The 12,680-nt window shown below is 38.5% G+C and overlaps 1 protein-coding gene across 1 annotated transcript in view; it reads right to left on the reverse strand.

Annotated features, from left to right (window-relative positions):
- Window positions 1–12,680, reverse strand: part of LOC139741958 (uncharacterized) — a 149,116-nt gene that overhangs the window by 92,446 nt on the left and 43,990 nt on the right. Inside the window, exons 10-12 of the mRNA XM_071652524.1 lie at window positions 10,665–10,814; window positions 9,762–9,905; window positions 8,296–8,518 (exon numbers count right to left, since the gene is read on the reverse strand). Of these exons, the coding sequence (XP_071508625.1) occupies window positions 8,296–8,518; window positions 9,762–9,905; window positions 10,665–10,814 (517 nt within the window). The remainder of the gene's footprint in view (window positions 1–8,295; window positions 8,519–9,761; window positions 9,906–10,664; window positions 10,815–12,680) is intronic.

Here is a 12,680-nt window from a genome sequence, read left to right on the forward strand (position 1 = left end):
AGTAATACTTGTATTAAAACAGCTCACGATACTCACACTGCGCATAATAGTAACTTTGGTGCACATGATAATAATATAGGGCCTACTATTACAAATGGCTCATAATCTTTCCAAAAAAAGATATACACTGTAGGCCCTATACACCATGTGACGTTTAAAATGAACATGGCTACAATTTTTAATTTCAGTTTCATAAATCTGCTGCTGCCAAGCAGGATATTCCTGTTTGACACATGGGTTGTGAAGTCAATTAGCCTACATTGTATAGACACTGTATGGAAGTTAGATCTAGATGTATTAATTATTTATATGCAAAAAGCATGCAGACCTACATGTATAATGTATACCACTGTGCATCAAATGGCATCCTGGTCAACAGCCTAACGGTCTGCAAAATCAGTGAGGAAAAACTGACCTAATTCACAGGCGTCTGCAAGTTTCAGACGTAGAGAAATTCGACCCCTCCTTTCCCATCCCTTTCAACCACTGCCCTGCACACCGAGGCGCGCATATACTCAGTAGCCTACAGTAGTACCTGGCAGTCAGCAGTGAAAGCTTGCATAGGATATCTCACTTCAAATGTCAGCCATTTTCTAAATGATTGTGTAGGCATCTCCGGATGGATGAGGCATTATTTCATCAAGACCATGGCAGAAAGACCAAACCATGCTTTCATACATTGTAATTACTAAGACTGCTAATCCATTGCTCACCAACAAGTAATTCAAAATACAACAACAAAATCAAGAATAAAGAATAAAATGCTGCAGAGACTTACATAACGTTGGAGACAACCTTTGGGTTACCAATACAAGTTTTCAGGCCTAACAAACTTCTAATATCAGATATAAATATATGACTCAGTTGCAAGGCTTGTCATGAGAGTTCAATCTCTTTAACCCATTTTCTGATGCACCCTCTCATACCTGTACCTGTATGTGCAGCAAGGCTCGACACTAGCTTTTTTGTCTGGTAGCCCGTTCAGGCCACTAAAATCTTTGAATTCAAAACTTTAGTGGCTCGAAATAAATGCAAGAGCAAGAATCCAAGAGTAAGAAATATGGTGGCCTGACAAAACTTTGTAGTGGCCCAGGGCCACAGGCCACCCCTAATGTCCAGCCCTGGATACTATAGTAAACTAAATTACAAAGTACAATGTACAGTACCTCACAGACAGTGTCAGTCTACCATAATTTGCCAAACCTTCTACCAATATCAAACAGATGTCAAACTTCCTGAAATATTTCAGATTTAAACTTCTCTGATTAAAGAATACTGGCTAATCAAAAACAGTTTTTTTTATTGGAAGGTTAAATAAGTTCAGGGGATTTAAAGAAGAAAATAATTGCTTTGATAAGCAGTCTCAGTGATACAAAACAATGACTGACTCTCTGTTTTGATTTTGAGAATAGAATTTTCCATCAAAGCAAACAGGTCTCGCATAACAGTGACTACACGTTATAAACTAATAGCTTGCATTTGATTGTTACTACAATGTAATTGTACATACATGTGTATAATATTGAGAATCTGCAATATGCTGTACACAACAAACCTGCAAAAGTTGCAATGACCTATTAGAGTACCGTACAAAAAAGCCCGGGCTCATTTCCAAATATCATCACATAATGATAATGCCATCCAGCATTGTAGATGATATACATGTACATACCCTTCACGCTTTTTTCAGTCAAACCTCCCAAAACTGCATCAAGTATTCACTATCAATTCCAGAAAATGAGATGATCAAATTTCCCATGCATTGTACAAAGAATTATGTGCTACTACAGGCAGAGACAAAATCTTGTTTGACCAACTGAAATACAGAGCTACAGAAATGCAAAATACTAGTATCAAATGGAGCAGTCACCACTCTCATCATTGTACAAACAAGGGGGAACCACAGGCTGTACAATAATGAATGCATTACTTGTAAACTCGTTAGCAAGACTAGTTGCATTGTCTCAAGACTAACACAGAGATTTCTCATTTAAATATCAATCGGAAATTAATGAGTCTTTGAAGCCTTTCACATTTCTCTGTAGGACACATTTACACAATGTATAGGTCACAATGTTTAAAAATTTAATGTCATATCAAAGGTGTGACACAAAGGCTGATATACAACACTTTGATTCTTCTGATACCTTACTGTACATTTCCTTTGTCTTTGTTTAAAAAAGACATACAATGTATCTCACATGCAAATTTAGTCTACTGTATAAACAACTTTTTAATGAAAACTCTCATTATGCACAGTACAATATGCATTGTGCCTTGTATCCCATTAACAGTGCGTTTACAGCATTTCCTTGTTCTCATGTTTCAGCCTTTCGAACTCAAACTTTCGTTCTTCAGCTCTACCAATCCACTCTCTCCCTCTCCCTATCTCGCTCTTTTTCCCTTTCTCACTTTCTACTGTCTTGATCCCTCCCAATTTTTTAATCTTATAGTTTCTCCCTTCTCTCATGCTCTCTCCTTCCTTTTCATTCTATAACATCTCAATCTACATCTCTACTTTTATCACCCTACCTGGTTTTTTTTTTTCATTCTCATATCTAAGCCTCAGCATGATTTTAGTTACAAAGCAAAATATTAATATATGCAAAATGATTTCAAGAATCAAATGTTAAATGATAATATTCTGGTTGATTTGTAACCAGATATACAGGTGCTCCTCATTATAAAGACTGACAAAAGTTCAGTACACAAATAAGAAAATGAAATCTTTGGTTTCTGTTACTAGTTTGCAGTTCAAGTTGGAATGTATCTAGGGTGCACATAAAAGATGTATGTGGCAATGTTAAAATAACAATCTTTTTCACTCATTGACTGATATCCAGCATTACTAAAAGGTTGTAAAGAATGGCAAATGATCAGTTCCATTGTTAGGACGATACCACTGCATTTTCAAGCTAATAAACAGAGTGACATCAAACCAACAGAATTTAAGAAGTTTGAGTAAAATCACACTTTAAAAGTAGAGAAGTAATGGGATTTCATATTAAGTTGTCTGCAACTAAAATTAGATGAGATTACAATATCATCAGCAATTAAGTCTCCAGATGACACGTCTGCAAACACATCTCGACAAAGTGTTCTTTTTAAAGACAATAAAAAATGATAACTCCCATCCTTTCCATCATATCAATGCACAATTAAAGTAACCCAAGTTTAAATGTTACTATTCTACATAATATACCAGATTATATCAAACCATTGGAAAAGTTGTAAGGTTAATAAAATGCATCATCAACGTTTTCTGATTCTGCTTTTATCTTCTACAACTGATGAATGTTGAACAAAGTACGACCAGTATAAAGACAAGAATGTGGCTATTCCCTGTCAGTTCATAAAAGTGAAAACACACACACTACAATTACTCTTATAAAGATGTAGTACTGCAAAAGCTAAATAATTTTGCATGTATAGATATTTTTGCGAATAAGTAGGTCACTTACACATTTTTTGCGAGATGTTCTTTTTGAAATTTAACACTGAGGCAATTATATCTGTAAGTGTACTGATGCACCTTTTACTCTACAGGATATTTTCATGTGTTGTTAAATTCACGAACATAGCAGTTTTTACAGTAAGTTATGATGAGGAAAAGATGGTAAAGCCTCCTGTTAAAGCATCAGAATTTTTCACAAACTATCATGCTAAAAACATTACGCTGCAATTTGAATTTTAATCACTACCATCAGTGCTTTTTATGATGCATACATTTGTGATTGTGGGTACACATACATTAAAGAGTTCTGTGGAAGACAATTTTGAGCTCAATCATACACTAGTAGTGAATGAAATAAGCTTGCTCCTTGAAGTAGACAAATTCATGATTACTTTTCTCTCGAAAGAAAAGATAAATAAGGGGTCATCCTTTCCCATACTATTACAACACTTGGTGTAAAGGCATTTATTAATTTGCACAAAGAGCACATCTATGAAAAATGCACGGCTTGGAAGCACAACTGCATTAATCCCATTCATTCATCACCTCTCTGTCGCTCTCAATGCATGCATGACCTGCAATATAAATCAATCAGCTTAAGAGACCATACTACTTACTATGATGAGAGAGCCGAACGTCAGCTGCAGTACATACACATGCACCCCGCCAGCGGAAAACAATATCCAATCAATACAACCAAGTCAAAGAATTAGGCAGATTTTGCCCGACAGTTGGCGTTCCTCTACAACTGCAGCAATAAAATGGCAGCACACACGTTGCCATGCAAAGGAAAATAAGGCTTGCATAGCCACGTCAAGCCTCTCCGCGGCGAAGAGTAAACACCTGCATCCCTGCTATCCCAAGGCACCGCTCTCCACACTTGGATAAGGCTAGGGAGCGTCTCAAGTGACTAACGTGATCACTGATGAGTGGGACTGAAAAGGGGGCTGGTCATTGAATGTGAGAGTGGGAATCATTGCGGAGGTCAAAGTCCACAGGTTTTGTTTTGTTGGTCTGCCCGAATGAATCCACACGCCACTCTCTCACACACACATACAAACACACACACACAAAGACTGAATTATACACACACCGTACCAGTGCACACACAAAGCTATCCAACTTCACATGATTCTTCTCACACACACAGACACACACCAGTGTAAACACAATACCATCTTCCCCACATCACACACACTGATGATGCATTAGAAGGCGCCACGCGCCAACTGCCATCAACTACTCATGCATGAATAATTCCCCCTTTTCATCCTTGCACGGAGTAATAGTGACCGAAACACCCCCACAGGGCAAGTACAAATTGGAAGACTCCCCCAGTCCTGCTAATGAGCAATGGCAGAGGAGGGGAGCTTCAGCACTGGCTGAGTCAAGGGACTGTTACTTGGATTGATCCAATTAATGTTGTAGGGGTGCCCATTAACATGATTAATGTGTACTCTGAGGATGAGAGTTAAATGGTGATTGACAGTAAAGCCAGTTGATGGACATACAACAGACATACAACCCTGCCAAGAGCTCACCATGCATAACATGATAATTGCAGCGGAAGATTTAAACTCAACATATCACACAGTTAAGTCTCCAATCCTTGCTGCAGACCTAGAGGGTCTTTGGGACCTTTGTAAAAACCAACTGTGGTTCTCTGTACCAAATGCTGTTTAGTAAACAAAATCATCACGAGTGGGGCCTACAGAAAGATTGCACGAAACTTCTACTATAACTTTTATATCAACAAAGTGGGTATGATATAATCCATGAGTAAATGCAGTTTCTTCTTTTACTTTTATTTTTTTTGCCAAATACCAGCTCAATCAAATTCCTAGAAATTATTTGTACTTTATTATACATGCTGATCAATAAGATTCAGACCACACATGATTTGGCACATTCAACCAATAAACACTGGTGATAACCTAGTAACCATGACTTAGAAGGGGGAAAGGGTTTTTGGTTGCTAAACACTCAATCAAAAACATGACTTTTATAACACTTTTTGTATCTAACCTTCTAGAGAAGAGGATGCCTACTGTAAAAGTGGACATTTTCACAAGAGTAATTTTTTGCTCTTGGCTGGGTAAGATGAATTTTGTATGTTTTTAATTCCACGGAATCAGGACATTAATCACAGTCCAATGCCATGCAAAAAAATTTTGTGCTTTTATTTTTGCACTAGCTTCTGTTTGTGCAAAATGCTCGTAAATTTCAACACCGCCAAAGTGTCCACTTTTACAGTAACATGGGGGCGACATCATCACTGTCTTATTTGTGGTTGCAAATTACATGATATCTCACTATTCAGTTATAAAAACACACAAACTTTAGAATTCTATCTTTTTTATTTAAAGTCTGATTTTGATGAAACTTCTAGTTGTCTCTATTCTCTGTCGTTAACGGGCCATTAACGATCGCCCCATCACTGTACAGGCATGCTAACTTGGAAACACTGAACTGCACATTACTTGAATATGAGACCATTCTGAAGCAAATAATTTTCACACAACAATAAATATATAATGTACTCTTAAATGAATCCCACAAGGATTGGAAAAATCATCCCCCAGCATTCCCACTGATTCCCACTGATCAGTTACTAGCCATCCCCTTTAAGAATGCACTTGAAAATGTGATTACATTTAATACCTGTCACTACAAGTCTGCTATAGTTGTCTGAATTTGTGACTGAAAATGAAATTGACCGGCTATTTTCAGGGAATACAATATCAGTTGACCTCACTAATCAGATTGCTCTTGCCTTCGGCAATAGCAATGTGTTCTCTTCAATAAATGTTGTATCCCCCTCAAAGCCAGTCCACATTACAGTATATTATTATTATACCACAGAATGTACTTGTAGTTTCACAGCTAGAGGAAACTTACACTAACATCCTTGAATACCAAGAAAGACAAAAGTGAAAGTACAGCAGTGGGATGGAGTAGAGAGGTTTCATTAGCACATTGATTGCACGACAAGGTGTGCCATAATCATCAAAGATTTAGAAAGCACAACCTACAGAGAAGAGGGGTCAATTGGTACACAGGTCAGGTACAGTATAGCACGTGGTAATTTCACAGCAGCCTGGAACAATACACCGTTTAGTTTTGTGTTAATTTGCTTTTTGTTTTGTTCTTTTTTGTGTTGTTGTTTTTTGGTCTGGATTGTAGGACATAACAGTATAAAAGATCAGAAATCTCCTCATCCAATCAGCCAGTTTACTCTAAGCAGTTGTCTGCACTGACCTTTGAACCACATACATGTACTAAAAAAAAACAACAACAACATGGATTAAATTTCTAATTACATGGGTAGCAAAACATGTGAATATTTACATGTAAGCCAGGTATGAATCACGGTTTATGTTAATTCAGTCAAAAAGAATACAAAGTCATTTGCACATTCCAATATATTGCACCTACAATTAGACTTTATACAAGAGTATCTATAACAATGTTTTCATAAAGATTTTGACAGTTTTCAAAACTACATGTACAATTTGTACCTCAGTTTCACAAGTCACTTTCAAGAGAAGGTCTGCAATATAAATGGCCTTTATCTGCACAATACCATGATATGCTCAGATTGCAAACTGGCTTACAATGTATTCTTCTATTGCTATGTTCCTCCTCCTCCTCTTTTCATTCTTCCTCCTCCTCTGCAGATACCTTCTTTTTCTCATTTTTCTTTCACTCTTTTCCCTTTTCCCAATTTCATTCTTTTTTCTTCCTTTGTTTATCACTTTCTCCCACTTCACCGCTTCCATCTCTTCCTCTTCCTTCTCCTATCATTCCACTATCTACTTTGCATTTCACTTTTCTTCTCTTTTTTTAGTTTATCAATTTTTTTTTTTTTTTTTTTTTGTACAAACCCAGAGACTCCAACTCTCCCGTTTTCGACGGGAGATCTCCCGCCGAAAACCCATGTTTGCAAAATCTCCCGTTCGAGATTTAATTTCTCCCGCCCTGGCTCTTTGTCTCCCGTTGGAAAGGATTTCTTGCATATTTCTATCGTATGTTGAAAAAATAAGCCTTAGATAGCACCAGAGAGCATCTAGAACCCTGGGAATTTCGCGCTTCGCACACATCAACTTTGAGTCTCCCGTTTGCTCGGGGTTTCAGGCGGGAAAATCTCCAGATCAGAAGGTACTTTGGGTTGGAGTCTCTGCAAACCCAATGTCACTGTAAGATGATGTGCACAACTGAGCATGTTGTACAGACAAGTCTAAGAATCACGTGAATATAAAAAAAAAAAGTCTTATTCTTAGGCTGGGAATGATCATGGTAACACAAAAGTATCATGCACTTTTTATATACATGTATTGGTACATACCGGTACAATGTACATGTACTTGCAGATAACAGAAGCCTGCTTTATATTCTGGACACAACAAAATCATAATATTCCATTCAAACCCACTTGTCCGAATATCAATAATGTACAAATCTGTATATTTGGTGTTGCAACATTTTGTCTCAAACATTCATTCAGGAACAGGGACGTAAGAGCAATAAAGTAGTGCGCAGAAATTCTATCCATACATACAGAGTACACAGGCCAATGCAGCCATCCCCCACTCAAAAGTGAAATGTAGTAATCTGCATTGTGACATGGGATTTGATACGATTTACAGTGGTTTCCTCTTTCCAGTAGAAGAAGTGTCTGGTTGAAAATCAAATTACTTCACACTGCGATGAATTCAAGGACATTTAGGATGGGGTTTGAATCCACAACCTTGTGATCACAAGACATATTCTTTTCCCAAAATTAGCCAACATGTACCAACACCACTCACGTGAAAGAAATGGATGAAAGTTTGGGAGCTTACCAGTCTTTGCAGCAACCTCCCTCCTTTCCTCCTCTAGTCTTGCTTTCCAGACCTCCTCCAGTTCACTCATGGCCTCCTGGTTGGCCAACGTCAGGGTCTGGCGCAGTTGGCTCAAGGCCTGGGCCTGTTCCAGGGCCAGCTCGGCTCGTATGGCATCGGTCTGGCCCGCGTAGAGCTGTTCAAGGGTGGACTTGACTGAGTCTAGCTCCTGTTGAGCTCTGGCCTGTTTCACAAAGAGGGACAAGCATACAAATTTCTTGTGTTATATTTGGGTGTCAATTCTGATTATAAATATACTGCCTCAAGAATCCCAAGTCAACTCTATACAGGAGAGTATAGGGTTGTACTTCAAGAGTGACTTTCTTTACAGTTTAAGAAATCAACTTCCTTTGTACTGAACTGCTTTCTTTTCAGTTGTCTTATATTTCTTGAAAATTCAGTAGTGTATGTCATGTTATTCACAGCGTTAATGTAGTCAGACTCATCAAGGGAGGGGTACTTGCTCCCTGCAGCAAAAGAAATACTTGTCATGGAATCAATGGCATACCAGTAGTCATGGGACAAGATCTTTCTAAATTCTTGATAAACTAAAACTACTTCACAGCTTCTCTTCAGCCGATGAAGGAACTGGTAGGTAATGATGAAGAAACAGGTGGGAAAGACAATGAAAGGGATCCATGGGGCAAATGACAAAGCGTTTGGTAAAGTAGATGATGAAACGACAGGTGGGGTACAAAGGTAAGGATTGGTAGAGAAGGTGGAGAAGGGACGGGTGGGGCAGATGATTTAGGGATGAGTATGGTGACTGGTAGAAAGGTATTTGTAGTAAAGCAGAATATGAAGGGAAGGGTAAAGTCATTGTGAGAGGCACTGGTAGGGCAGAAGATGAAGAGATAGCTGGGGTAGATGTGGAAGGGATTGGTAGAGCAAATGATAAAGGGAAAGAAGGGATTAGAGGAGGGGTAAAGATGGGAATAGATGGGGGCAAATAATGATGTTTTTTTTGTCCGGGGGGGGATTACAGTGCTGAACCAACTGCAGAGTTTTGACATGCTCATAAACCTACTGAACATAGCACTTATCTGTATGTAGTACTGAAGGTAGTAAGATGATTTTGGATCCAGTTGTTTGCCTGTGAATGTATTACATGCACTGCATATATTTGCACTCAGCTATAATATATTTCTCTTTGGTTCTATCAAAAGCATCACTGTTTCCGATCAGTTCAATCACAGATAGACAGTGATTGCTTGTAGCAATGTCCCATCAGATGGATAGCCTTGAGCTCTAAACACTGCTTCAAAATATCATGCTAATCAGAAAACTAAGTGGACACAACAATGTGCAATCAGTGCATGCATGACTGAACTGAGGAATATGAGTGGTGGTGATGATGATGATGGTGGTGGTGGTAGTGGTCGTCATGGGGAGGAGGCGGGAGACACGCCCACGCCCACTCATCTCACCTGGCACTGCTGGCGTATGGCTTCCTTCTCCGTCTGATGGGCCTCCTCCAGCTTGGCCTTCATCTCGTCAAAGATCTCCTGCTGCCTGACGTCCAGTTGGCCCTTCAGGGCTTCCATCTCCCACTCGTGCTGGTCCTTCAGCTCCTAATGAGGGAGTTTCGAAGGAAGGACAGACAGTCAACAAACCATGGATGCAGACAGCTTCATTACCGGTTCTGTGTGTATTAGCTTCAAGTATGTGGCATCCTCTAACAATACATCTCATGCATCACTGAGATTCAAACAGAGATACTCTACATGCTGTTTAACTCACTATTTTTTTAAAATCATCCCTACAGGCTTCATACACTAGCAATTTAGTCCAATGCCCTACCTATTGTGGAAAAAGAAAATTATAAGAAAATAAGACACAGAAACAAACACATACAACTTCAAAATGGTAAGATAAGCTGTACTGCAATATCATGTGTCTTATGATAGCACTGCAATGTCTTATAACATATGTCTTGTAATAGTCAAAGATGGTTTACCTTCATTGCCTGATGAGTCCCAGAATTCCTCATTTGTAGATTTTCTCACTCATATCATCTCATATCAACAGCTTAAAACTGTGCTAATTCAATCCTGGTTAGATGGAAATTATCATGAAATCTTCACTCATAACATCGACAAGACCATTTAAAATGCCAAATCCAAAATTGGTAATTTTCTTTTTCATATTATTTCTTGAATTACACAGTAACATTAATCCTGGTCATCAGTGGATCATAGGGTAGTCTCATCCATGATATCTAATCTACAGGTGGTTTATTCTATGTATGGGAATTTCTGTTCCTGTATCAGGTCCACATTGTGCCCGTTCCATCCCAGTCACCAATTTGGCGTATTAGGACGTAGACTCACCTTTAGGGTCTGCAGGTGGTCAGTCTGCTCCTGGTCAAGCATCCTCTCGTGGGCAGACTTGACCACACTGATCTGCTTCTTCCTCTCTTCCTCCAGCTCTTCCTTGGCCGCCCCCAGCCTCGCCTCCCACTCCGCCCGCAACTCCTCCAGCTGCGATTAGATGGATACACACAACAACAGCATCAAAATGGCGCTCAGTTGAGAAGCAGAAAGACACTACACAGTGTAGAGATGTCTTGATCCTGTGGTTTGCATGTAGCACATCAATGAAAATGTTCAGGGTTCATTCAAGACCCCCCCCCCCCCTCCCCAATCCAAACTCGGTATTATTCAAGGTTGAAAAACCCTTTGAAAACACCCCCTGCCCCATCTCTGGGCTGCCAAAATTTTTAATTCCTGTTCACTGGCTTTTAGCAAGCTTTTCCTGCCCAGAAGAACCCCTAAATCTGGAACACTGCTCAAGGCACTCCTTATCTCAGGTAAGCTCTTATTCCAATCCCTTATCTCAAGACAAGACATCTCCCACCAGACCTTTACATTGGAGGTAAGCCATCATTACAATACCCTAGGAGAGATTTCTTAACAAAAACTAAAATCTCATGAAATGAATGTTTGATCAATTTTTTCAATGATTTTATCTATTCCTAAATTGGCAACACGAGCAGCAAAGTTCCTGAATGACTCGACAGCTTAACTGAAAAAAAAAAAATAGGGAAAATGAAAGTAGTGAATTGACAGACAGAGCAAGACATATTCTCACTTAAAATGGTGAGGCATAAAGACTAGAAAACAATACTTATGAGTTATTGTTGGAATGTGTTAATCAACAGATAAATCATCTACACACTACATATTGTATTTTCATCCCAGGGCATTGCTGATACAGCATATCGGATTCTAATAGTTGAAGAATATAGAAAATGAAAACACGGGGTCATTCTTCCAGAAATCCATCCCTCTGAACTTAAGTTACCAGCCAGGATAATCACAATTCAAGACTGACTTTAAGATATTTTTTGGTTTCATTAGCACATCAATTATATCTCCATTAGTTCTGACATTTATGTATCATCAAAACCAAACCTGTCCAACTACTGTATACGCCATATATTTCACAAGTCTAAATTTTCGCAAATCGGGAATTCCCGACGATTTCGCGGGTGGTTAAATTCGCGATCATGGAGTCTGTACTGAACGGAGAAGTGTACACACGTACGTCACATTCACATCGGGATCAGAGTCAATATTTTCGCATGTCTTTAATTTCGCGAATACCACCCGACTCGCAAAAATAAAAACCTCGCGAAATATTCGGCGTATACAGTAGTTGTATATATTACGTTTTCATTTCTCATCTCATGAACATGACATATTGAGATGACATATCAAGTGTGCAGTACAAAATCAAGTACACTTTCTTCATGACACTGCAGTCATGGAAGAATTTCTGCAAAATACACAATGTACTTTTACTTTTACTTTTCTTTTCTTTTTAAACCAAGGATGGGCTGAGGGATTCTGCTGCAGAAATTATCATTTTGTAATGTTAAATTGGCAATTCTGATTTTCAATTCATTATATTGGAAAAAGAGTAAATTCAATTCAAATTTAAATCAATTTCCATGAAATAAAAAAGAAATAATTGCCGATTCCAAAGAGAAAAATGAACTTTAGTCTTCAAAAGAAAGAACTATTTTCTCCATTTGTAAACATTGAATCGAAATACAAATAGATATGACATGAAAATATATTTCATAAACTGATATTGGAAAATCCCACCTTTTCATACATGTTTATTTTTGAACATATGTGTCACAAAAAAAGCAGCTTTATCCCATCTCAGTGCATAATTATATCCGCACATCATGTATCTCAAAGATACATAAATCCCCACTTCTCTGACATAGATTCTGAAGTTGCTCTCACTACAGAGAGCCGACATTTTGAAAACTAGAAATGTCGCTATGGCGACTGATGCCTCCGCCATGATGCATGATTCTCTCAATAGGCGTATAG

Source organism: Diadema antillarum, unplaced genomic scaffold (assembly GCF_040938485.1).
Source record: "Diadema antillarum isolate AM-2024a unplaced genomic scaffold, OU_Dant_1.0 seq00000966_RagTag, whole genome shotgun sequence".
Taxonomy (NCBI): domain Eukaryota; kingdom Metazoa; phylum Echinodermata; class Echinoidea; order Diadematoida; family Diadematidae; genus Diadema; species Diadema antillarum.